Here is a 27285-nt window from a genome sequence, read left to right as displayed (position 1 = left end):
AAAAAAAGAAAAGAAATATATTTTATATATGCAAAAGTTTGACCTCATGGATTAAATGTGAAGAAAAGTCATTAACAACGTGTCTTTTGGAATTCCATATTTGTACCCCACGATATCTGATGGAAAACTGACCGTGTTTGGTTTTATAAAAAGGAAGATGAAGATGATCAATCTGTCTGGTATTGATTTCGGAATTGGCCTTCTCCATTGCAGCTCCCACCCTCTGGAACTCTCTCCCTAAAAACATCAGAGACTCCCCCCACACTCACTTCCTACAAGAAATATCCTGAAAACTCATCTTTTCATCACCACCTACAACCACTGACTCTCATCCTCTTCCCTTGACACTATTTCGATTTTGTATTGTTCTCTTAGTTTTTGCTTTTTTTTTGTTGTTGTTTCCTGTCAAAGCGTCTTTGAGTATTTAAAAAAGCGCTATATAAATCTAATTTATTATTATTATTATTATTATTATTATCATTATTATCATTATCATTATCATTATTATTATCATTATTATGATTATTATTATTATTATTATCATTATAATTATAATTATTATTATTATCATTATTATTACCATTATTACCATTATTATTATTATTATTATTATTATTATTATCATTATCATTATTATTATTATTATTATTATTATTATTATTATTATCATTATTATCATTATCATTATTATTATTACTATCATTATTATTATCGTTATCATTATTATTATTGTCATTATCATTATTATTATTATTATTATTATTATCATTATTATCATGATCATTATTATCATTATTATTATTATCATTATCATTATCATTATCATTGTTATTATTATTATTATTATTATTATTATTATTATTATTATTATTATTATCATTATCATTATTATTATTATTATTATTATTATTTTTGCCTAGGGCCCCAACAGACTAGAATCACCACTGCATCCGGGTGGTTACATTTAATGACGATGATCCTCAGAGATAACAGAATAAAAAGTATAAACTTAGAAATTCCCACTGAAATACACTGAGGACCGGTGTTACTACCACGACTCCTGAAGCTGCAGTTATCATCCACACCACAGGGGGCGCTGCTCGTTTTACCCCCCTCCGCAGGTTTGACGTTGAAGCGGCGGTTAAAATCCTCCTCTTTACTTTCCTCTGGCATTAAAAAAAAAAGAGAGAGAGACCGACGACAGAGCAAAGAGAGTCCCATCTCGAAGGTAAATCCCCCGAAAGCCAGAGTATTTAAAAAACGTGTGACTTGTATTGGTGTTAAATAAGAGTGACGTGTGTTCGTATTTGTGCTCGTCTTGCTTCAACATCGATATAATTCGGTGTGACTCGGAGTCACATGTAATCTTAGCTTCACCCGGCTAGCTCAGCTAACACTGTTAGCAAGGCGGCGCCGGTTGACGTCAGGCCCATTATCTGGTAAAAACCGGAAAATAAACTCAACGGGTAACTTGTAACCAGGGATACGTATAATAAGTATGATAATCAGCCAACTTGTACGGGTTTTAATCAACAAGAGATAAGACATTGACACAATAAGAGCTCATTTAAAAACACTAGCTGTGAGAAAATTAATGCCGGTGTTATGTCGAGAAATGCATCCCTGCCGAATATGGCATGAAGCGGCGGAAGTGTTCGAGAACGGTACACGTCTCTTTTTCTGAGGGCAGATCTGTGATGACGGAGTATCTGAAGTTTATACCTAATAATAATGAAGTGTCCTGATTGTTATGTAGACTCAGTAGAAGACGCCTTTTCATCAGTCTGTGTAGATATGACATGTAAACAGGGTGGATGCTAAATACGACAGTACACTGTGTGTCTGCCACGTTTTGATTTGTCCTGCAAGGTTGCATTCAATTCTCGGCATAACACCTGTGTTTGTCTTTAATGTATTAGCAGCTGGTCAAAACAAGTTGTTAAATCACTGAACTGTAGTTGGATAGTCCAGAGAAATGTTAAACTAAATAATATCACAAACCCCAGCCTTCAAAAAAGATTTATTACATCATTATAATAAATGGATTTTGTTTTATAAAGTGATTTATTGCAGCTATGGGACCAAATCTGGTCGCTGGAGAGGTGCCAGATCACTTCCTGAGCACTGCCGAGGTGCCCTTGAGCAAGGCACCAAACCCCGTCCCCACCATCAGCCCAGGAGCGCCCGCTTCCGTCACTCTGACATCTCTCCATTAGTGCATGTCCAGAGGATCCTGTTTGTGTGTGTGTGTGTGTGTTGCATGAACTACAGAGTGTAAACACAGAAATCAGGATTTACATTTACAAAACCTGCCTGCTGTGGTTTGGTTTAATAAATCACTAGACATCTCCTAGGTTACCGTAAAAGATCAATAAAAGTAAATCTTAATCTTATGCTGCATTTAGGACAAATTGTAACTTAAATAACGGTTAATGATCAGACCAGTTTGTTCCTGACTGTTCTCTCATTTATTTAAACGTATTATTTAGTTATATAGTATAGTAAGAGTGTAACAAAGGACTTAAATCTGCTAATTTTGCTTCTCTTCCCCTCTGATCTAAACTCATACCGACCTGCAGCTCTCTTCTGTTACATACGACATGTGTTGAGGCTTGTGCATGATGACGTGTATCATAACAGTCATCCTAAACGAGGAGTGCAACATCCATAACAAACAGCTTCAGATGTCAACGGAAGCATAAGAAGCTTCTCTTTAAATATGACGTCCACATACCTCTATCCGTGGATTAACTGGGGATGTACTAGCGGATTTCTCTCTCCCGATTATATCAATACAAAAACGTTGGGACATATACTCGGACAGCCCGTCTGAGTATCGTCTATGTGTGGGAAACATTCGGTCCTCAATGCAACTGATTCTTTGGATGTCTTAACTTCATTTATTTCTGTGATCTGAATCAAGTCATTCAGTCGCTCAGGTTGATAATCCTCGGCCTCTTGTTTGTTCTTCCTTCAGGTCAAAGTTGAGTGCCATGGCTCGTGGGCAGCAGAAGATTCAGTCCCAGCAGAAAAACGCCAAGAAGGCAGCAGACAAGAAGAAAGGTCAGGCTGCCGACCAGAAGACCGCAGCCAAGGCGGCGCTGGTCCACACCTGCCCCGTGTGTCGGGTAAGAGCAACACAAAGATATCACCTACAGCTGAGCAGAGATTTTTTTTTCAGAGGAGTTGGTTCATATGGAGAAAAAGAAATCACTTGTCTCTAGACAATTATGTTGCTGAAGTTTGAAATCTTAACAGTGTTTCAGCATTTTAGAGGTGATGGCGTTTTCAGATAAAAATCACTGTCTTGTTCTGCATGGTTCTTGTCCGACAACGTTCAGTGTTCAAACACAATCTGAACCAAATTCAAAATATCTGAACACGATTTAGTTCAAAATTATGAATGATTGAGAGTTAGTCACGGGTTTGAGTCTGTTTTATTTTTTCGGACTCGGGAGACTCTGACTTAAGACTCGGCTCATCACAAATCGTTGAGAACTCGAAGGAAAACGTTTAGAAAGGAGTGTCGTCTGTTTGTTCCGTGCAGTAGTTCAGTCATGAAGTGGATTCACTCGGCTTGTAGTGTAACATCACATCGCTGGGTCTGTGTCTGAAAACGACGTCAACTAGGGATGAGCTCATGGCAAATGTACATGCTAGATGTAGGCAAGCAGCCAAAATAAAGGGTAGAGGAAACACACTTTGTGTTACATTGACTCTTTGTCTTTTCCCCTTCTGTTAATTTACATATTATCCACTTGACTTTTTTCTTTGTTAGTTTGTCATCAGTCTCAAAACTCCAGATTTCCAGAATGAATCAAACCCGACTCCTTCATTTGATTTCAGACACAAATGCCCGACCCCAAGACGTTCAAGCAGCACTTTGAGAGCAAACACCCCAAATCTCCCATGCCTCCTGAGCTGGCAGACGTTCAGGCATAAAGTCCTGCAGACATGACCGGACCTGAACCACAACAAGTAAGACGTACTGAAGTGCTTTCTGTAAACTCTAAATTCTGCTCTTCATGTATTTTACATCCCTGTAGTTATTAACGTGAATACAAAACATTGACATACCAAGGTCACGTCTTTAACAAAGAACAAATCTGTTGCTTATAGATACACAATGACCACGGACTAAAGGTTGAATCATGGAGGATGAAGGATGTTGATGACGAACACTTGGACCCGTCAGTATTCATGGACAGCGGGTGTGATTGGGAGGGGAGGGATGTGTGTATGTGCTGTGTACGTACATGTGTGTATGTGTAAGAGAGAACAATAACAAAGGCAGAAGTACACCAGCACCCATTTTTTTATATTTATAATGTCAAACTACAGTTCTATTCCAGATTGGATCAAGGAGAGACCAGCTAGGTAACCCACTAACACCGAACAAAATACAATTCACGATTGAAGATGTGATGGGTCAGAAAAAACTACGATGGGGGAATAATGAAACATGGTGATCTGGCTAGTTAACAGATTGTTATACTGATCGATGACACAGATGACACTCGCCCTGCATGTCCCGTCGGGTGCTGCTGGGTAAAAACTCACTATTATCCTTCTCACTTGAGCAAAGCGCTTTCACATCTTCTTCACAATCAACAGTGCACACTCTCAGTGAATGACAAAAAAATGACCAAAACCCAGAACCACTGGCCTCTTCTAGTGACTCCAGTTCACAATGTAATGTTAGAATTTCAGTTTTTGTTGGTGGTTAAACTCGTACAATAAATTTCTCAAACTGGATGTGGAGATGAACAGTTTTTGTTTTAGAGAGACTCGACAACGTTTACTCCTCAGCTCACACTCACCAGGCGTTTTCATGGCTCAGAACAGTTGGAGGACACGCCCCCCTTTTATTCATTCTTAACAAAGTTCTTCAAACCCGTGTTTAGAAAAGGAACTTCTTTTAGCTCCTAGTCCACAAGAGGAGCAGTCAATGATTGGCCGAACAATAGAGCCACTGCTGCACCGCTAGCTTCAAAAGCTGCTAACAGTAGCTTCAAACTGGACCAAAAACAGATGAATGGAGGGAAAGTCTGCACCTCTCCTTTAAGTCATCATGTAACACCCAACACAAACTCCACAGAACTGTATGGTCTGAAAACGCCTAACAACACCATACAACAGTACCTCACGTTAAAACCACACAGCAGTCTCATCGTGTCTTCTCTTACCCAGAATCCTCTTCTACATTTAAACGTTGTTCTTCTCAGGCTTCTTTCCCAACAAAATCTCTGCAATAACATCCCCCCCCCCCGTTACACCAGGACAGGATTTAGTGTCATAAACTGAACCCCCGTCTAAAGTATGCACAGCTTTTTTTCTTTTTTTCATGAATGCTTTCAGTTGTTATCGGTTTAGCGCTAATTACTAATTTTTGGAGAATTAAATTCATTAACTGGCCGAATGATTATTCCCCCTTCTTCATGGTTCCTCGTTTATTTACTAGAAGGACAAACGTCACTAATCTGCTTTCACTGTATTATTTTTTTTATCCTTTTCAATAAATTGTAAAATGTATTTAATGTGATTTATCTTGTCAGCTGATTCTGTTTCCATGACACCCACATTCATTCAGTCATCGATAACTAGATTAAGAGGTTGATGGAATCAAAAAAAGGTAATGACACGATGTCACCTCGGGCTCTGATACGTTGTGATTTTTACATCATTTTGACGACAAACGATTATCGCGACAATGAAAAGATTAATAATTGTTGCAGCTCTATTTTTTTTTTTTTTTTTTTTTTAAACCCTGTATACGCAAAATATGCGTTGTCAAAGCAGAAGTATAAACCCGGCATGAAGCTTCACTCTCTTGCACATATTTACATCAAGTTTAAAATAAATGAAATCTATCTTTCTCTGGAAATAATGACAAAACACCAACATTACATGAAATGGTCAATAGACTGTAAATATTTCTTTATTCAGTTAAACAAATTGAAATGTTCTCTTCATATACACTTATCATTTCTTTTATAAAAACAGAACAGGCATCACTCATAGCATCCGCTGCCATTCAATATCATTTGCCATAAAAAATCTGTGAACACTCGAGGTTAAATAATATGATTCTCTGTGTTTGTCGCCTTTCAAAGAGGCATGAAAATATATTTAACTTAATTATAATCTTGAAAAAAACTTAAGTGAAAGTGATGTTTATATCAGGTCAAAGGTATTTCCATTTAGACTCATCAGTACGTCTCATTTGTACAAACCTCTGATGTATAAAATAGTCTCATTTTAAAAACGTGGTGTAAAGAACGTATGTGGAATCACTTAATTAGTTAGAATCCTTAAACACTGATAGAGTTCATGTCTGCAGTTATAAAATCCTCCCTGGAGATTTGTGCTGGATTCGTCTCGCTGTCCACACTCATAGACAGCCGCAGGTCTTGACCACCATGTTGCGGTGTTTCTTCAGGATGACGTTGTTGTTGTCGTCGTAGAAGAGGACGGAGATGGGGCTGAGCTTGGTGGGCGCGCAACACGCTTTAGGAACCTCGTCAGGCTTCAGGAGGTGGACCTGAGAACACGGCAGAGAGAGAGAGAGAGAGAGAGAGAGAGACATGGTTAAGATCTGAACTGAAACATTTCCCCTGATCCTTCACTGGAGGATTCAGATTCTAATACAGCGATGTAGAAATACGAGAGTGTTGCCAACAAAATCTACTTAAAGTAAAAGACGTCATTCCTGCAAAGAAAAGCTCCCGAGTCGCATTAGATGTTTAAAACTGATGGAGCTCATTTGAACCTTTTTTATTCAGTTCGCTCGTTAAAACCAGTCCTCCATTTCCAACCCAGACGTCGAGCCCCTCTAAGAGCCTCAAAAATAAATCTGCAGGGTCGAGTTGATGGTTCATGGGCGAAGAAAGAAACACAAAATTATGCTGCATGATTTCTCCCAGACATTTTGGTTGAATCAAGTTCTTTGGGTCGAAAAAAAGTTATTTAATAGAATCTGTCAGACATTTTGAAAGGAGAAAAGTCTGACACAAGTCAAACTACGAATAGATTTCATGGTAAGAATTCACAAATGAAAATCCCTGAAAACAACAGATTATATCTAACCATATAAGACAAGGTATTGTAAAAAGTGAAGGTGCAAAATTTAAACAAAGGAAGTGCATGTAAGTTGTGTAAAATAACGCAAATCAAAATCCTGATTGAATAATGTAAAAAAACAAAAGAAGGGTCTCATTCTTGAAAGGACAAAGAAAGGTGCTGCAATTAAATTATTTTCATGTCATTGAAATTTAGCAGGGGCACAATCTGAAGTACTGAAGTAAAAACTTCTACCTCACAAGAAGATTAAAAGCAGCATAGTAAAGAAGAAGCGTTACATTTATAGTTAACTTCAACTTTTTTCTTTTCATTAATACTGAGCAACACAGTTTAATCAAATGTGTTGTAAGATTTCAAAGCAAACAGGAATGAAAAGTTTTCTCCAGAAGTGAAAAAGATTAAATAAATATGATCCCTGATACCAGGGTGTGTAGAAGTGTTTGATATGTTTTGTGTCATCGCTGAACGTACCACTTGCTGTATGAGTGCGTGGTTTGTGGCGTTCATGCAGGAGCCCAGAGGATAAAAACATTCTCCATCACAGTAATACGCCGAGTATCCGGTCGGCGCCAAAACCCAGTCCTGAAGGAACAACACAGAACAACAACACGAGTACATTTAAACATTTCAAATAATAAAGTCAAAGTAGGATGAACAAAAGCTGAGCGTGTGAGCTGACCTTCCATCCCAGGTCACTGAAGCTGACGTAGAGCTCGTGTTTTTTACACGGCTCACCCCCGTTGTTTGCAGGACTCCGGTCTGAACACGGACAAGATTTAGAAATATGACGTAAGGTTTAACACTCAACATCATTTCTTAGTAAAGTAGGGTTCCTTACTTCTTAAAAAAAAGTCTATTAAATAGTCCCAAGTGTTCAGGAACGTTTTTATGCAGCAGTACTTTCATGTATTTCAAAAACTTGAAAATGTCCCAATAACTAGATAATTAACAATTCAATTCCTAAATCTTTGTAATAATAGAACAAGACATTTTCTAACAGTAAAGAAACAATCAGAGCTGTAACACAAAAAAGTCCAGAACATGGAAGCTCACTGTGGATGCTGGGGACGGGGAGGTCGTATTTGGGTTTCTTCCTGCGTGGATGTGGTTTGACGGCTCGAGGCGGTCGGCACGGGATCTGACTCTCCCTGAAGAAGGTCACCATGAAGGGCTGTTTGGAGCGAGGACCCCGGCGACCCACCAGCCCGATCCAGCCTGCAGAGAGGGAGCGGTCTGATGGGGACGGAGCAGAGATCAGTCAGTAGAGGAAAGGTTTGACTACTCTAAATAATTAAATCAAAAGCTATGTAACTCTAACAAACCCACCTTCCTCTGTCTCCACATAGAGACGTATTCCCAGGTTGCTGCGCGGGTGGAGGAGCCAGTGGTTGGAGGCTGAGGTGACATCGAAAGCCAGCCAGCCCTCCTGACCTGCAGGCACAGACTGCATGTCCAGCAGCACCAGCTCTGGCTCTCTGACGGGGGAGACACGAAGGGTGTGATCAACATCTCGTTATACACAAATATAGATTCATCCACTTTTAATGAGTGTGATTATATTATTAGTACTATTAGACTGATCCGCCTCTTTGGGTTTGTTGTTTTATTTGTTGCTCCTGTCACACTTATTTGTTCTGTGCTGAAAGTACCCATCAGTGACTGGACAAGAGCTGACAGTGTGCCCCTGTTGCTGATTGAACGGGACCTGCACTGCATGCCTGTATGTGATTGGAGAGCTGCAGAAGCCAATACGCGCCTTCTTTCCTCACTCCTAAGGTGACCATCATAGAGAGAAAGATTGTTTGTTTGATTGACAGCGTCAGGCAGACTTAACTTTAATGATGTTGTAAATATAATCATGTAGATAAAATATTTTATTTTATTCATTTTATTTAAAATGAAGGCAGTGTGCTCTCCCTGAAGTTTGAATATTCTATGTTTAGTGGAAAATTAATCAATAAAACAGAAAATTTGTTTGGTTTTTGGCTCATGCATACATACTGTACATACATGCAAAGATATATACAAACATATACATACATCATACATTCATTGAAAAAAACAATATTCCAGTACATACAAAAAAAATGAAAAAATTACATGCATACCTATGGCGAAAAATGAAAAAAAACCACATACATACATTCATCGAAAAAAAGGAAGAAAATAAACTAATGTACGGTTACCTGTGTCTGTTCTCTCGTTGGATCTCATAGACAGAGATATGCAGCGTTCTGTTGGCTCTCTGGCCCATCGTCAGGGTTTTATATATACGAAACTCTGCTGCCGTCACAGTCTCACCCTGAGGGAGGGGGGTCAGGTCGAAACGAAACTCCTTCCAGTACGGACGCGGCTGTAGGAGGTCTCGCTCCTGCTCCACTGCAGACAGAAAGGCAGGATCAATTAATCAATTTTTATTTGTATAGCTCCAATTGATTAAATAATGTATTCTCAAGAAACGTCACTAGGAGGGAGAAGGTCTATAAGTCTTTGTTATATTAATCACAATACCCCAACATTAATCCACAATGAGCACAACAAGCAACATTTAGCAAAGTTACAGTGGCAAGAAAAAAAAATCCTTTAATCAGGTAGAAACCTCAAGCTGGACCAGACTCAAGTTGAACAGGTAGACACCTTTAGCAGAACCAGACTCAAGTTGAACAAGCAGAAATTTGTGAGGAACCAGACTCATGTTGAACAGGCAGAAACCTTGAGCAGAACCAGACTCAAGTTGAACAGGTAGAAACCTCAAGCAGAACCAGACTCAAGTTGAAAAGGCAGAAACCTCGAGCAGAACCAGACTCAAGTTGAACAGGTAGAAACCTCGAGCAGAACCAGACTCATGTTGAACAGGTAGAAACCTCAAGCAGAACCAGACTCAAGTTGAAAAGGCAGAAACCTCGAGCAGAACCAGACTCAAGTTGAACAGGTAGAAACCTCGAGCAGAACCAGACTCAAGTTGAAAAGGCAGAAACCTCGAGCAGAACCAGACTCAAGTTGAACAGGTAGAAACCTCGAGCAGAACCAGACTCAAGTTGAAAAGGCAGAAACCTCGAGCAGAACCAGACTCATGTTGAACAGGCAGAAACCTCGAGCAGAACCAGACTCAAGTTGAACAGGTAGAAACCTCAAGCAGAACCAGACTCAAGTTGAACAGGTAGAAACCTCGAGCAGAACCAGACTCAAGTTGAACAGGCAGAAACCTCGAGCAGAACCAGACTCAAGTTGAAAAGGCAGAAACCTCGAGCAGAACCAGACTCATGTTGAACAGGCAGAAACCTCGAGCAGAACCAGACTCAAGTTGAACAGGTAGAAACCTCAAGCAGAACCAGACTCAAGTTGAAAAGGCAGAAACCTCGAGCAGAACCAGACTCAAGTTGAACAGGTAGAAACCTCAAGCAGAACCAGACTCAAGTTGAAAAGGCAGAAACCTCGAGCAGAACCAGACTCAAGTTGAACAGGTAGAAACCTCGAGCAGAACCAGACTCATGTTGAACAGGCAGAAACCTCCAACAAAACCAGACTCAAGTTGAAAAGGCAGAAACCTCGAGCAGAACCAGACTCATGTTGAACAGGCAGAAACCTCCAACAAAACCAGACTCAAGTTGAAAAGGCAGAAACCTCGAGCAGAACCTGACTCAAGTTGAACAGGCAGAAACCTTGAGCAAAACCAGACTCAAGTTGAACAGGCAGAAACCTCGAGCAGAACCAGACTCAAGTTGAACAGGCAGAAACCTCGAGCAAAAGTTGAACAGGCAGAAACCTCGAGCAGAACCGTAGACTCATGTTGAACAGGCAGAAACCTCGAGTAGAACCGTAGACTCATGTTAAAAATAGGTTTACACGTATCGGGCTACAGATTTCAGAGAGAGATGACATAAGCGTTGTCTCAGGAAATCCCAAAGAAAAACTCAATTGGGCGAATAACTGGACAAGTGATATCTATACACTATGCAAATGTGAAAATACTACAAAATGTCTGCTTTTTATTTACTCAGAACTTTTAACCTCTTTCTTTGCTAGTGGAACAAGTACTCAGAGCCTTTACTTTGTTTTAAGTAACAGTCCAGCTTTCCAGACATACTCAACTTAAAGTCCAGGGGATCGATAACCACAGTTCTAAGTAGTTTAGTTTGTAAATGTTAGGTCAAGCGTTGGGCTGGATGTTCCTTTTGTAAAATGTAAGTTCAAGATGAATGTAGTATAAAAAAGGTGCAAATAGATTTGGTGGTGAGTCCTGAGGCTAGACCAGTTGAGAACCACTGTTCCAGTAAATGTACTCAGCAAGTTTCCACCTCTGTATTTACCAATGTCCTGCGTGACCACACTGTTTATCCAACAGGATGCAGGTGAGATGTCTCTCTTAAGGGTGCGTCATCAGCCGCCGTTCACATGCCAGGTGCCATGTCTTTTAAGCAAACTCAACCGATGTAGAAACATAAAAGTGATCTGACACACGTCTACAAGTGGTCTTCATGTGCCCAACATGTTAGTGCAAGTTGATAGACTGTAACCATGGCAACATGAATCTCAGACATCGGTGGAACCCCCCACTGGGACACAAAAAAGTTTGATGCACGTAATAAATAGAGATATTGAGGACAGGACACCCGTGATGGGCTGGGCGTGCTTGAATCACAGAGCACACACACAAACACACACACACACAGAGCAGTAATTAGAGACACTTAGTGCCTTGAACCACAGCAGCTGCTCAGCACACACACCACTAATTGCAGGTCTGCCCGGTATTTTTAGAGTGGCTCCCTCCGCAGCAGTATTTTCATCTCTTCAGACCGTTTGCTTTTTTTTTGCTTTTTTTTTTTCAGTGTGTGTCAGTGTGGCTTTTAATTTTAACCAGCTGTGTCTTCCCATTACATATGCGTAGGAACACACACCCATGCCTGTTTGATTGAACTTACATGAACTGACTGCACACGCTGATTAGATTAGTCATAGAAACAGAAGCTGAATATAGAATCTCTGCAGTGGATCGGGGGACGGATGCTCAAAAGGTCATGAAAAGAGAAAATACACCAAAATAAAATGTTTAAAAAAAACACTTTAAGCATCATTAAAACAGAATTTTAAACATTACAGATAACCTGTTCCGATGCCACATTTCTTAGTTTTAATTGCCAAAAATTCCAAGCAAACTTTTGCACACTGTCTAAATTGCACAAGCACATTGGCAGCGTTTCTCTGTATGGAAATGTTGCAAATTTATTTGTGCAATGAAGACAGTTTAACCTCTTTTGCCCTCAGTGTGTGAGTGAAAGACAAACGTTACTGATGCATCTTCAAAGGCACCAAAAGGTCAATATTTGCCGACCTGTAAATATGAATGTAGCTTTGGATTTAAAAATACAGAAGATCTGTGAGCTTGTATAGCACTTTTTAAGTATTCTAATTACTCAAGGTATTTGTACACCGCAGATCATATCTAAACATTCACAGACTGATGTAATCAGAATGATCTAATCCAGTGTCTTGCCAAAGGACACATCAACGTGTGGCTGCAGGAGCTGGGGGATCATTCAATCATTATTTGTATAGCGCCACTTCATGTTATCTGTTTGTGTTATCTCAAGACGCTTTACAAAAGAGCATATGGGATAACATGCAGGCAGGATTACTCCTTTGTATTTCTCACGCCCCAGTTTTCCGCTGAGGTTGAGGTTGGAGCAGGCCGTGCATGAATGAGGACGGCGTCAGGGACGTCTGGTGGTAGTAGTGCCATATCTCCTCGCTGACGGTTGGGGGAGCTCAGGCTACTCGAGAGCCTGGCTTCTGCTGCCGGGACAAAGCCTACTGGGCTTCTGGCACGGAAAGGGATCGACCACCAAGCCTTCCGGTTGAGAGACGTCCAACTATACCACTGAACCACAGCCGCCCCAGTGAAGCTTGATGCTTTTTGAACATATTGATCATTAAATTAGTGGAGATGATGTCATTTTGGAAAAAGTGGTAATGAAAAGTAGAGTATCGAAAATGTTGACAACCTTAGTTAGCATGTTAGGATAGATTTAAGTGTTTTTTTTCCCTCATGAGAAGATCTGATGATGTTCAAACTAAGAGTTCACAGTAGAATTTAAACGTCATCCTTTCAAAGGACACAGCAGCATGCGATGTTGGTCAAGGCACGAGTCACCGTTGTTTACTGGATCGTGGCTGTTTGAAGGACGGACTGTTTTGTAGTGGTGAGTGATAAATTTGAGGGTGCATCATTTTCTCCAAAACAGAACTAAATCTGCAAAAGGAAACCATTCATTTAGACGTGACTGTATGACAGACGCTGAGCAGAGAGAGGAGAAGATGTTTCCCACGGTGCACTGGGAGCAGAGCATCGTCCCGGTCCAGAGGAGCAGCAGGAAGGAAGCCATTCAGAGGAGGATGTTTAATTTTTATGCTCGGACAGATAGGCATCAGTCAGGCTGCTGAGCGGTTTGGACGGGAGGACGAATATTCACACACAGTCTGGGTGGCAATGTGCTACCGTTTTTCTTCTGTATGGTACAAATGAATGCTGTGTTTGCTTTGTGCAGAAAACTGTTTTAAGTGTTAAGACTGAACATTTACTTTAATAAACAACAAAAAAGAGAGGACGGAGAAACTACATTGTAAAGTTTAGTGGATTTAAATAAATACAAAATTTATCAGCTCTAAGATTCACAGCTTGGAACTATTATTGGATCTATTATTGTGTACTGTCATCAGCACTATCCACTTACTCAACGATCACACAAACAATGATTTAGTCAAACGGGGTGGCAGTAGCTCAGTCTGTAGTTGACTAGGGTTGGGAACTGGAGGGTCGCTGGCTCAAGTCCTGGTGCGGACCAAATCTAGCAGTTGGTCTGGTAGCTGGAGAGGTGCCAGGTCACTTCCTGAGCACGGTCGGGGGTGCCCTTGAGCAAGGCACCGAACCCCCACCATCTCAGGAGTATTCACTGTGTGCAGCCCCTCCACTCTGACGTCTCTCCATTAATGCATGCATGTGCCTATGTGTGTGTAGCGTGTTCAGCAACAGAGTGTAAAATGTACTTTCTCCTTCTTTTTATTTATATTTTAGTCATTAATCTGCAAAAGAAAGAGACCTTTGAGTAAATATTGAAGAAAGGATGTAATCTGTTCAGATTAGGTTCTGTAATACTTTCATTATTGATCCCGATCACACGTCGTACTGGAGATCTTCTCATAACTAGAGAAGTATCCGGATGCTCGGCTCAGTGTGGCTCTGGCAGAAAGGCCGGTGGATGCAAGAATGCTGGGTAGAAATGCAAACCTACCAATATAGTTTAGCAGTTCTGGTTTTGATCCTCTCTGTGGTGGTTGAATGTTTGTGGAAATTTGCACAGCAGAAAATCTAAACCTGCATGTCACTGACGGTGTCATCAAGTTCACACACGGTGTAATTTCATCCTTTCAGTGTTTACATTTTGTGGCAAAAAACCACCAAAAAGTCCCAAACTGCTCTGTCATTTAAAATTGATGACAGAAATGTTCTTAATTCAAGGTTAAAGGAAAAGTTTGTCATCTAGGGAAATACACTTGTCTGCCTACTTGCCAAGAGTTAGACGAGAAGATTGGTGAGCAAAATCCGCAGCTTTAGAAAGCAGCTGATTAGCTTAGCTTAGCACAAAGCCTGGCTGTTTCCAAATGTGACAGAATCACCCCCCAGCTTCACCTTTATCTGTGCTTGTTTAATGTGCACAGAAACAGAACTAAAAAGTATGTGTCCTTGAAGTCAATTCACACGGCCATACAGACGTCTAGCACACAACTGCTGGTAAAACTTCAACGTGTTGTCTTTACTCTGATTTTTTAACAGATGAATGACAGCAGAAATCAAATTGTTTAGTGAGCTTTAGAGGAGTTGGTTGGTGGCTTTGGTTAGAATTTATTGACGAGACCTGATCAGGTGTTTCCCCCTTCTCTCGAGTCTCTATGCTAAGCTGAGCTAGCCGTCAACTTCTTAAGTATTTTCATGTTATCCTTAGCAAGAACTTATCTTGACTGGATTGAGTCAGAAATCAGGGAGAAATAGAGCGGGGAATGACATGCAGGAAAGGAGCCACAGGTAGGACTCAAAGCCTGGTCGCCTGTCTGGAGGAACACAGCCTCCTTACATGGGGCGTGCTCACTAACCCCTTCACCACTAGCGCCACTTATCATCTCTTTGAACCACTGTTCTTAGCTGATATATGTATGACTCATTTTCAACCAACAGTAACCTTCAGCACAACCAGTGACACAGATTACTTCTTGCAGGTGTGATTCAGAGTAAGTGAATGCAATTTGGGAAGAGACTGTTTCAAACAAATCGTCCAAAATCATCTATTTTTCATTATTTTGGTTTGAAATATGGCGTAAATGGAAGCCAAGAAACTTAAATGAAGTAATAAGCCATGATGAAAGATGGGAATACTCCAGATGCACAAAGAAATGAGGGATAGTTTAAAAAAAAATTAATTAAATTAAATTTGAATTGACTTGATGATAAAGTTTTAGAACAATCGACTGGACAGGAACAACTAAAGCTGTATTCATGAAGCCAGTGTCCTGTTTTATGATAGGCTCAACACAAATACTTTATGGTTTAATAATTTATCAAGTTGACCAACAAGTTGGCAACAGAAAATGACCTGATCTGCTTAAAACAGCCAACTGATGATGGACTCTTCCAATAACTTACAATCTCATTATGTGATGTATCAGCCTGTCTTATATTTTCTATTTGTGAATTATGAGATTTTGTGGACGGAGCTCTTTAGTTCTTTTTTTTACTTTCTTCAAATTTTACCTCAAGCAAAAACACAAAGAGATCTAAACTGCGTCACTTCCTGTGCACATTATCCTCCAGAGACCTCCTGGCAAAATGCAGCTGTCTTTAAGCACAGGTGTAGACTACTCACCCAGGTTGACGAAGCTCATCACCGTATCGGCCTCGCTGACCACCGTCCCCAGTGGAGGTGTGTGCGTGCTGAGAGTTGGCGGTGCTGCGTAGCTGACCTGAGTTAACCTCTCTGCCCCCCCAAACCTCCCCATGCCAGGTCCGCTCACAATGATCTCATTCCCATCATCCTCTCCATCCACCGACATGGCGTGGTACAGGTCCAGCATAAAGAGCGGTGCAGAGGAGGGTGGACGTAGTGGAGGGTGGGGTCTGGGTCTACCTGGTAGACCCAGGATGGACAGGATCTCCTTCTGCATCTCCTTCTTTTCACGGCCGCTGAGCCGCCTGAAGCTGGAGTGAACCACAGCCTCGGCCTGCTGGCTCCACAGGGAGAGGAAGAGAAGGAGCAGCAGGGGCAGGAGGAGCAGAGTCCTCAGGTGGAGGAGAGGCCGGTGAGGTCTGGAGGTGGAAAAGGTCTGGACCCCATTGCAGTTTTTTTTTATGTGCTGCTGTTCCATGTTGCTGCAAAGACAAGAGAAGCTGTGGGAGACGTCTGAGGCCATCGCTGTGGTCTGCTCCTGGCTCTTCTTCTTCTTCTGTTGTTTGCAAATCAAAACTTTTATACCTCAAAAAAAAATAATCACAACTTTCAATTTATCTTCCTCCAGTGTTTCCAGACGCAGAACAGTGTTTCTCCTCACTCCTCTGACTGTTTGTCCTCCTGTTTCAGAGTCTCCACAGACAAACTCTCAAACACTGATTTATGCCTGATGTGTTTAGAGGAGAGCTGCCTCTGGACTGGACGTGTTTACTGCCTAAAACTGCCTCTGTTTATCTCTCCCTCCCCCCTTTGGCTTCCTCTCTCCCTTGTCTACCTTCTCTAATCTGCAAAAAGAAGAAAAAAAAAACCTCCTAACACTCTCTTCTGCTCCCTCTTAGTCGTGCAGCAGGAGAAAAAGAGATAATAAGCGTAAGGGCATAATTACAAGCCTACAATGTGTTTTGAATATAGACAAACAATGCCTCTATAGAAGATTGGTCTGCGCTTTGAAGTCGTAAACTCGGAGGATGGAAAGCAATTTCCGTGATAAGCAGGTGCCGCAGAGATTGGAGTGGAATTTGAGAGCCGTGTCATTAGGTTTTCGCTCCCAAACCTCCCTGACCTCACAGGAAAATGACGCTCACACCTGCAGCGAGTTGATGAGATACCTCCAGTGGATCTCCTGCGGTGGAGAATCCACTGCTGGAAGCTCTTATCCAGTCATCCTTGAGTGCTTATTTTCCATTCATGACTGCTCCCCACCCACATGTCTCTGAGGTTCCAGATGTCTTCCTTAATCCAATTTATAAAAAAACGATAACGCCAGGAAATTGTTCCCTAATTTGTAATCCTTCAGAGAGGTGAGAGGGTTTCTCCCACAGTCCTCAGATGTGTGGCGGCTCTTGTTCACACTCAGTTGGGAGTGTGTGAGCGTCTGCAGCAGTGAGAGTGTATCCTGTGCATGAAGCTTACAGAGTGAAACAGTTGTTCATAACCAGGAGGGAGTTTCCATCCCAGCCTCCGCCTCTCCACCTCTTTCAAGTCTTTAAACTTCTCCCTGCTGCTCACATCTCATCACCACCCCTCCCAGCGGTCTATTTGGGAGACCTCATCTCTCTCTCTCTCTCGCTCCCTCTTACATCCACCCATCTATCTTTTCATCTGCTCATGACTGCTTCCTTTCATAGCTACTCAACGTTTAAGTCTCAGGCGGCTCAGCGGGAAGCACGTCAAGTGGCCTGATGCCCTGTTTAAAAGCAACTGTAGACCTATTCACAACAAGGATTAAGAAGTGAAAGTGAAGGGGATGAAATGTACCTGAAACGTTATTAATCATTCATCTTTACTGTACTGTAGGCTACCTTAAAGTTCCAGTGAAAACATGTATTCTATGTTCACTTGATAAAAGTTTATTTATCTTAGATGAGTTTTCCAATGACTATTATCTCTGACTATTACCTCAACCAGCTCAACTTTTTACAAGAATACACCAGCTAGACTTTATTAATAATATCTATATATTTTACTACTGTTTGACACTGGATCATTATTGTAACAGAAACTTGAAGTACTATGGCATGTTAGCTTGAAAGCTAACACTAAGACACTAGGCTACTTGAGTTATATAACATTTTTTAGAAAATAAACAATACAGCAGTAAAAAAATTAATTCCCAAACTTAACGCTAGAGTCATGAGCGTAAAGATTTAGACTATTGTGATCATATAAGATTAGTAACTCATGTTAATTAGTTCACTTTTTAAGGTTAGCATGCGAGCAAAAAGCAGATTTTCCCCTCCATCTGAACTAAACTTACAGTAATATTTTTTGTATGTTGTAACAATTTGGACTTATATCGTGAAGCCCATCCCAATGTAAGGCCCGGTCCCTTTTACTGGCCTGGTGATGCTGCAAGTTTTGACAAATAAAGTCAGGTCTCAGTTAGAGGCCTCGGTGTGTTTTGTGTTCAAATAGTTTCAAACAAATACGAGAAGGAAAAGCAGCAAGACACAAAAAAAGAAAAAGATGAGCTTAAACATCTGTCCAAGAAAGACAAAAAGAGAGTATGCATGCCTGCAGCAGGTTTAGGAAGCTCTCTTAAAAAGAAAGATCATATTAATGATGAGTCATTTATCGGCATCCTAATTTGGTACACAATTAAATATTCTGTCTGGTGTACATTTATTCTTTCTTATCTTTGCTGTGCTTTGTTTTGTTTGAAAGTAATTCAAGTTCAGTCTCAGATTGACGTTTGGCCCAATGGTAAATAAAAGCCTGGTAATGCTATTAATTAAAGTTATCGTTTCAGACACTCCATAAATATCCCTTTTTCCCTTTTAGATTATTATTACGTTATCATTTCTTATGCAAAGTCAAAGCTAAAGGTCTTAAACATCACTGCCATATATCTGTGGTTGGAACCAATTAACCACACATTTAAAATTCAAAGCAGGTGTGCCATAAAGCTAACATTAAATACAAACATTTCACCCCTCTGCAGCTGTGGTAGGTGCTCAGGTTAAACTGTTTCACCCCTTTTTCCTGCATCATTTTTTTTAAGGTCTCCCTGCAGCGAGTCTAATGCGAACACATTCACTGTGTTCAAACCCAAAAATTCAGAGGGAAGAAATGACTCAAATATAGTCGCGAGGCTCAGCCCTGTGCCAGACCATGTTTGTGTACTCTCTTCTTCAAAGCGGCCTGGTACTTGTGGTGACTTTGAAAGGCATGAATAACACTGACCAAACCAAACTGACCGCACTTCATTTCGTCCTGGCCGAAAGGGCGAGTCCCAAATGCCAGGAATTAACGCTTTGCTACTTATGTTATTCTTCTCCCCTGCACATCTGAGGCTTTAGGAGTTTTTCTTTGTCTGGAGAGATAGTGGTGAGGAGTGAGCTGAGGAGGAGGAGGTGAAAGAACAGAGGGTGCCCGATAAAACCCTACAAACCCAACTAAAATGAATAATGACATTCCTGAGAGGCAGAAGTGGTGTAAGAGAGGGAGGACTGTCATCGAAGGAGAAGACAGGGATGACAGATGGACTGCTGGAGGGACCGTAGGATGGAGGCACAGAAAATAAGGACTATGTGTTTTTGTTTGTGTACACACAGCTGCAGAGGGAGGACTAGCTTCATCATCTCCGGTGGAACCGCCAAGTAAACAGGACAAAGTTATTTTCAAATTCTCTCTGTCTCGCACAGACACCAAGTGGGACAGTAACACAAAGACTTTAAGTGAAGGGAGAATAAGACATTTCAAATTATCTAACTGGCTTTCAACCATCACTGTGCATGCACCACCTCCCCTGTGTTTACCTCCTCTCCTTCTGTCCACAGAAGTGAAGATCCCCAGCCGGGTGTGTCCTTATCTTTCCCAGGATAATTACCTAGAAATGTCCGGTCACTTCCTCTGAGTCTGTGGTGGGCATGTCAGACGTGAGAATGTAGGCACGCACGCAGGAGAGAAGACACACACTTTGCATCCATTTAGATCATTCCAACCTCTTCAGAAGTTACAAAGATATTCTCACATCAAGCAGACTTTTAAATAAAATCCATTGGTATGAGTATGTAAGTTAAAAACGGATTATATATCTTAAAAAAACAAACAAAGGGAAGCCTGAAAAATAAGGGAAATTAAATATCAGATCAAAGACATCATGGGGGTATCAGTAGCCTGTAGTGGTTATGTTGAGCGCTCCATGTTCAGAGGTTATAGTCCTCGTTGCAGAGGACGTGGGATTGATTCTGAACTCTTTTCCTCACTGTCTTCAGCTGTACTATCCAATAAAGACAAAGATTGCCCAAAATGCATTTCCAAAAACAAGAAGTCATGTAGGTGGTGCATCTATGCAAATAAACCACTCACTGTATGCATTGTTTGATTGCTTTTATTTGTGAAGCACTTTGTAACTGAGTGATTTAAAAGTGCTATATCAATACAGTTTTACTTACTTATCACTCCTTATGGTAGCATCACTTTTATTTTGCAGTTACTCACTAACCAATGTGGACCTAACTGTTAGTGCTCCGTTAGTTAACAGGTAGATATGGTGCACAAAATGTTGCATGGTCACATGGGAATGAATGAAGGGACTAACTCAGGGGTTACCAACCTGTTCGACTTCACAAAACTCTGGCAACCCCAGACGTTCAAAACACATGTAGCTTTTTGCTCAAATTAATTTGTCTTCAATCATGTAGTAAGTAAACATCTTTTTGGTGTTTATTATTGTGGACAGAGGAAGTAAAGCTGGGAGGACATTTCTTCACACTGGATGACAGACAGACAGAGACTCTGAAAGATTCTTGTTCTGGCATTGGTCCATAGTAACCTGTGTGTTCCATATAATTTATATTTATCAAAAAAGAAAAGCTAAAGGCGACTCCTCGTGGGGTCGGGAAAGCCTGAACTAACTAGTGAACAGTTTAGTGAGTAACCACCCAGTTTGATGTCTTACTTTCCTATAGGAGTAACTACTGATATGATATGGTAATAATGATGACGCACCACTACACCAAGTAATCATTAATTACTTTTGAGAATTTGATTTGAAGTTACTTACTATCATGGCGCCAGTAATCTAGCGGTTAGTGCACGCGCCCCATGTACAGAGGCCATGGTCCTCCCAGCAAGCGGCCTGGGTTTCCATTCTAACCTGTCAATCCCCACGCTCTCTCTCTCTACGATTCACGACTCTATCCACTGTCTTATCTCTAAATAAAGACATCCCATCTAGACCTATCAAAGACGAAGAACCTGAACTTGAAAAATTGTGATCGTTTATCCACATCGTGCCCATTTTGGACATTTCATTTTTCTATTTCCACACCACACGTACTTCAACAAACAAACACAGAATCTTTCAGACTTGATCCCAAATCCATCCGTCCATTTTCTCCACTGATGTGGGTTCCAGCCGTCATTGGGCGAGGCACACCCAGAACTGCTCAATCACAGGGCTGACATGAAGAGACAAACATTGACACCTACAAGCAATTTAGTCACCAATCAACGTAACGAGCACGTCTTTGGACTGTGGGAGGAATGACTGGAGGAAACCCACGCATGCACGAGGAGAACATGAAAACTCAAACCACCGTGCAGCCGTCACATAAATCCATAAATAAACCCAACAAATCAAAGACAAGAGAAAGTTTTACTGCAAGCATATTTTTAATACAAAAACAGAACAAAAAATTGTTTATAATTTTAGTTTTTTGTTTTACACAATTGACTCCTAGTAACACCCCTCGCTCCCTCCATGTTGTCATATCACACTGAGAGTAGCACAGCATCAAAAGGTGGAGGACTCGTCTCCTGCGCCCAGAATCCCCCTCCCCTCAGAGAGACAATAAATAAATAAAAATCACCGTAAGATGTCTTTCTTTCTCACTGTAATTTCATTAGTTTCTCCATAGACTTCATCTCTTACGCTGAGATAACACACAGACGACTCGGCCCCATCGACGACAGGACATTTGGAAAAAAAAAAAAAAAAAAGTCTAGAAGAGACACTTGGAAGGGACATGAGGGAAGGAAACCCAACTCTCATTGGTCCACTCCACTCCGGTGTCCTGTCATTCATATTTGTAGTTCTTTCTACAGATGAAGGGCAAACCCCTTTGGTCATGTTTTGGGAATTGTAGTCATTAGCAAAAGAGAGAAATGAAGAAACAAGGCTGTCGCTAGAATCAGCGATCTAGTGAATAATGTTACATGAAGTAGAAACACACTTTACTCACAAATAAAGTCAGAGAGCGGAGCGCACTTTTCCTCAGTACAAAAAGAGTCACAATGTCTTTAACCTTAACACTACATCACTCTCCTCAGACGGTGATATGACATGAACCTGAAAAATAAATAGATTTTCCTTTCAAGCTAGTTAACAAAAGTACAACTGGATTATAAATTAACCAGAACACAACGAGAAGAAAAACAAAATGACATTCGCAAATTAAAATGTTTGCATACAGTGACTCAAGTCATTGACCTCTTTTGTTTCCTGTAACATTGACACACATAATACACACCACCCTGTGTGTAAGGGTGTGTGTGTGCTGCTGGGGGCAACACAGTGTAGACACTAAGGTGGAACTGCAGAGGAAGAGACAATTAGTGCATGCTGGTTGTCGAACATCGGGTTAGGTTACACATGTCGTATATTGTCAGTAATGTGTTGTTAGTTATGGGTAAAAATAGTCCTTTCTATTGCCGGTTTGTGATCTGTTGAGTTTTGGATTGTAACATGTGACATACCACACCGCCTTTTACTGAAATGCACACAGGAGGCCGATCTTAACCTTCCAGCGGTCGGGAGGAGTCTGCTCTGCGGTGTGTGAGTGTTTGCCCTCAGCTGCAGCAGCACCGTCACCACCACCAGCGATCCTCTGAGCCTGAGGTTAGCCGGTGTGTGTGTGTGCGCACGCTTGTGTGTGCGTGTGTGTGTAAGTTGCACAGCATTTTTCCCGCCTCTTAAGATCTCCAATTGTGGTTTCTGATCCTTGAGATCTGCTGAGGTGACACTTTTTCTCTTTTCTCGTCAACCAGTCCAGAGGAAGCGACATGGCAGTCGTTGCATATTTTCTTTTTAAACTCATCCTTGAGGCATCTCGCCCACAAGCCCAAAAAATTCTCTTTTCTTCTTCTTTTTTTTTTTTTTTTCCTGAAAGTCATCGGAGCGTTTTTGTGTTTTTGTAGCCGTGGTGGTGGCGGTGGTGTGTCCCACTCCCTACCCCGCCTCTGTGTTCGAGTGTGTATTTGTGTGTCAGTGTGGTAAAAAGCAGTTTCAAGACTTTCTATGTTGCTCTGTGTGATCAGGACAGGAGAGAGTAACACAAAGTAAGGCAGCATCACGTCAAGTCAGTCGGTGTTGATGGTTCCACGCTGGTGGGGAACTTTCAAAGACAAAGCAGGAGACCGAAAGGCAAACTGGGGTCACTTCTTAAAGGGGAAGAGTCGGTATGTGACCCCTCTGGCCTGAACTAACAGACCAGAAAGTTACTCCTGTTGTGCATGTTTTCAGTCCGTTAATGAGTCCAGGGAAAGACTGAGAAGGGGATTCACTCTTCATATCCGTCTCCTTCTTTCCGCTGGGAAATGTCAGTCATAGTGCACGTTTCTACACGAGCTCTGTTGGATGGACTTTGAAGAGCTGCTGCGGCAGAGGGGACCACTCTCTTTGAAAAGGAGTAGCAATGGTTCGACTCCGGCTTCTCTGTGGCTGCTCTTATTTCTTCCCAGGCCCCGGGGTTTTTGGGCTTGGGGCTTTTTTGGAGATGGTGGGTATCTTGGAGGGTTTAGCCCCGCCACCGGGCCGTCGTGGTGTGTCTGAAGCGTCGGAGCAGACAGAGCGGGCGTCCTGTAGCTCAGATGCGTCTGAAGCATCGCTACCACGCCGGCTGCTGGCTCTGCTGCCGGCCCGGCTTCCGGCTCGACTGGTCGGACCGCTGGCTGTGGACCCCCCTCGCTTTGGATCTATTGAGAGGACAGAAGGGAGGAAAGAGGTGGTGAAAAAAACTGCTAAAATACAAAATATATCTTGGTTTGAACAAAGGGGAAACAAGTAGCTATGAATCAAACATAGATTATAAACTCTTGTAAGACACCATTTCAGCCAGGCCACAAGCCTCGCTTTTTGCATGTTGGTCTGTGGCTTCACAACTTTGATCAAGATTGAAACATCCTTCAGATGGTTTGTCTTGTTGCCAGATGTTGTTTATTAGATATATTTTTGGGCTTTAGTCTTTATTTAGATTTGAAAGTGGATAGAGTAGGACATCTGGGAGAGAGAGAGAGAGAGGGAGAGTGGGGGGAATGACATGCTGGAAAAGAGCCACATTTTGGACTTGAACCCGGGCCGCTTACTTGAAAGACTGTAACCTCCGTGCATGGGGCGTGACCTAACCGCTAGGCCATCAGCACCATGTGTCCAGAGGTTTAATCGAGGTTTCGGTGAACCCTGACATTACACCAGGCCAAAACAGGTGGTGAAACTTGTCACGTGTGCTAGCTCCAACATTCTCTGTCATATTGTTTTGAAGCAGACCAGATGAGGCTCTACTATGAGGTTTCACATTTGTAGACCAGCACAGTTTTGACAGATGACTGTTCTGCTGAGGGGTTCTCCCTTTTAAAAAGGAAGCGTTCCCTTGCAGCTGTAACTTTGCTAAATGTTGCTTTAGTTAGTGCTCATGATGGATTAATGTCGGGTCTTTTTGGATAAAATATAACAAAGAGTAAGGTCTTTTACCCGCTCTTTTGTAAAGTGTCATGAGATAGCATTTGTTATCAACTGGCACTATCCTAATAAAGATCTTTGAAAGTGAAATAATTGGACAACATTTGATGGACTGCCATGAAATTTGACATCGACACATGACACTACCTCTGGCCTTAGCTGTATTACAGAGTGGGTCTAATAAACACATGTTGTCAAGCTAAAATGCAGAAATAGGATGATGGTCGAGGAAAAAACCTGCCTGCAAACATTCAAAGGTTCGCGTTGCCATGGTTTTTCCCCAATAAACATTAAAGTTGCACAGCACAAACACGACAATGTCTCACCTGTTCTCGTTGGTTTGCAGGTGTGGGCCGTTCCTCCGTTTTCTCCGGTCAGCGACCCTCGACTCGAGTGGAACGTCGGCCTCTTGAGTTTGGACCCTGACGTCGCCCCCTGCAGGACGAGACGGGAAACATCAGCTGAGGATAACCTGACTGTGACTGCGAGCTCATGATGCTGAAGGACAGCACATTAGAAACACAGCAGTATTCAGTTTAGAATCACTACAGGATCATTCTACTCTACAACCAGCACATCACATCCACATCGACAATAAACAGACCTATAGAAATAAAACTAAGAACAAATAAAGACTAAACACACTTTATACAAACTATAAATATCACTTTTTAACACAGGGGGTTTTAATTAATTTGCTCTACAAAAAAAACTATGATGACTTAAGAGAGCTGTTGTCATGAAATAGCTCATCAAACACCTGAAATATTGGGGTGCAAAAAGTGGAATGGTTGTTTCAGCTTGCTAATTTTGTCTCAAAAGCTTCGAAAAGAAGACAAGACATTCTGTTTATTTAGTGTTTATCTTGGTTTTCATTTCTTTTTCTGTTCTATGATGATGAATAGAGCGACTCTGCACTCGCATAAATGTTAGTATGACACAATAATATCATAAAAAAACCTTAAACTTCAAGCTTCTATTTTCAAACACAGCAAAAGTTAATTGCTTGAAAAAAAAAGTTGGTGATTGATAAAATACAAGATAAAGAAATAAAAACACATGAACACAAATAGATTCATGAACTGTTTGGTTTTTCAAATCCACATTAAATACATGTTTTTGCTAAATTATTTTGAAGATTTGAAAACGTTGTCTCCAGTAAATCATGTATAATAAATCAAAGACATCATTTATACATGTTTATAATAAGTTTTCATCTTGTCAAATGAAAGCTTTGCATTTCAAACCGTCACCCTTCAACACCATCAGAGTTTTTTCTACACAAAGAAAGTGTTTTCAACCTTCAGCAGATGTTTCACATCAAACTAGAAAACATCTGGATCTGACTTTAAAGCTTCCACACAACAGCAGCTAAAGTCTAGCATTCTGTGTGTGTTGCAGTGTGAGCACCCAGGAGTGTGCGTTAGTGCCTAAGCGCGTTCAGTGGGGTGGGGGGTTCGGGTGGGACAGGGACAGGTGGGTGGGTAAAGGGGGGGTTGGGTGGGGTGAGTGTGTTACCTCGTGCCCAGGAGTGGTGTGGCCATGACCGTGATCTGGGCAGCAGTGGCACTTGGTTGGCGTTGGAGTTTTACTGTGAGCCAGCCAGGGCTTGGCATAGTCGCGGGAGTGAGTATGGGAGGACTGGAGGGAGGAAGGGAATGTGAAGGGAGTGAGGAAGGAAGGAAGGAAGGAAGGAAGGAAGGGTGGAGGGTTGAGGAGATGAAGAGCAAGGCAGCCAAAGACAGAAGCAAATGAAGGAGGGAAGCAGTTATGGAGGGAAGGGAGGGAGTGGTTGGATAGCGAGGAGTGCAGCGCAGTGTAGCAGTGTATTTTTGTGTCAGAGCAGATTTTTTTTTTTTTTTTTTTTTAAGAGAACCCGACAATGCAGGGAGGACGTTTTAGTGGGTTTGAGCAGCAGGAACGAGGGGAGAAGGCAAAAAGATGAAAGACAAGACAAAGAAACAAGAACAAAAAAATAAAATTTCACGGTTAGGGATGTGGTGATTTTTGACAAGAACAACAAGAGGACGACAAGAACTGAACAATGTTCAACAAAAATCCATAAAACACACACACACACGCACACACGCACACACACACGCACACACACACACGCACACACACACACACACACACACACACAACACTGACAGTGATGATTTACAACGACACATCACTACCATCAGATGAGGACTACAGCACTAATGATCTGGTTGAGAACGATGGAGAGTGTGTCTGATGTTTCTATTGGACGTTACAGAGTGAGACAGAGTGGAGGAGACAGACGTCCTGTTCAGGGTTTATTTTTTGGCTCTGTTTATGTTAACTAAACTTGACATTAGTCTTATCTACCTGTGGGTTCCTCTTAAAATTTGCTTTGGGTTTGTGTTTTTTTCAGTGGTATTTATTTAATCTGTAATCCTGATCAGTCTCAGTGTTAAAAAATGTCAAGAAGGATTTCTCTCTCTTTGGATACTAATAAAAATCAATCGATAACGATACCTGTTTCAATACCACAGCAAG

General features: G+C 41.5%; 3 protein-coding genes across 6 annotated transcripts in view; 1 reads left to right on the top strand and 2 right to left on the bottom strand.

Annotated features, from left to right (window-relative positions):
* Positions 1–1077: 1077 nt before the first annotated feature.
* On the top strand, positions 1078–5542 carry zgc:91910 (Zinc finger protein 706-like). The gene is made up of 4 exons (XM_020647248.3): positions 1078–1228; positions 2978–3128; positions 3847–3978; positions 4120–5542. The coding sequence occupies exons 2-3, from the start codon at positions 2994–2996 to the stop codon at positions 3940–3942; spliced, it is 231 nt and encodes a 76-aa protein (XP_020502904.1). The 5' UTR covers positions 1078–1228; positions 2978–2993; the 3' UTR covers positions 3943–3978; positions 4120–5542.
* Positions 5543–5903: 361 nt separating this feature from the next.
* Positions 5904–17554, bottom strand: bmp8a (bone morphogenetic protein 8a). The gene is made up of 7 exons (XM_020647234.3): positions 15999–17554; positions 9267–9459; positions 8407–8555; positions 8134–8313; positions 7760–7839; positions 7552–7662; positions 5904–6541 (listed from the first exon to the last, which is right to left on the bottom strand). The coding sequence occupies exons 1-7, from the start codon at positions 16540–16542 to the stop codon at positions 6392–6394; spliced, it is 1407 nt and encodes a 468-aa protein (XP_020502890.1). The 5' UTR covers positions 16543–17554; the 3' UTR covers positions 5904–6391.
* Positions 17555–21679: 4125 nt separating this feature from the next.
* macf1a (microtubule actin crosslinking factor 1a) overlaps positions 21680–27285 on the bottom strand; it is a 231681-nt gene continuing 226075 nt past the window's right edge. For all 4 annotated transcript variants that reach the window (XM_065948500.1, XM_065948501.1, XM_065948503.1 and 1 more), the window contains 3 exons: positions 26281–26403; positions 25089–25197; positions 21680–23999 (listed from right to left, as the gene is read on the bottom strand). In XM_065948500.1, coding sequence (XP_065804572.1) covers positions 23752–23999; positions 25089–25197; positions 26281–26403 — 480 coding nt within the window. In that variant the 3' untranslated portion in view covers positions 21680–23751. The remainder of the gene's footprint in view (positions 24000–25088; positions 25198–26280; positions 26404–27285) is intronic.

The sequence above is a fragment of the Labrus bergylta genome, chromosome 19 (genome assembly GCF_963930695.1).
Source record: "Labrus bergylta chromosome 19, fLabBer1.1, whole genome shotgun sequence".
In the NCBI taxonomy this organism is placed as follows: Eukaryota; Metazoa; Chordata; class Actinopteri; order Labriformes; family Labridae; genus Labrus; species Labrus bergylta.
The sequence above is the reverse complement of the archived record's forward strand: the minus strand, read 5'-3'. Positions and strand labels throughout refer to the sequence as shown.

Coding starts and splice junctions, on each gene's coding strand:
- bmp8a (XM_020647234.3), bottom strand. CDS start 16,542: ATGGCCTCAGACGTCTCCCACAGCTTCTCTTGTCTTTGCAGCAACATG. Junction 7,840..8,133: donor CCCCGTCCCCAGCATCCACA/GTGAGCTTCCAT, acceptor GTCCGTGTTCAG/ACCGGAGTCCTGCAAACAAC. Junction 6,542..7,551: donor ACGCACTCATACAGCAAGTG/GTACGTTCAGCG, acceptor CCGTGTTCTCAG/GTCCACCTCCTGAAGCCTGA.
- zgc:91910 (XM_020647248.3), top strand. CDS start 2,994: ATGGCTCGTGGGCAGCAGAAGATTCAGTCCCAGCAGAAAAACGCCAAG. Junction 3,129..3,846: donor ACACCTGCCCCGTGTGTCGG/GTAAGAGCAACA, acceptor ATTTGATTTCAG/ACACAAATGCCCGACCCCAA.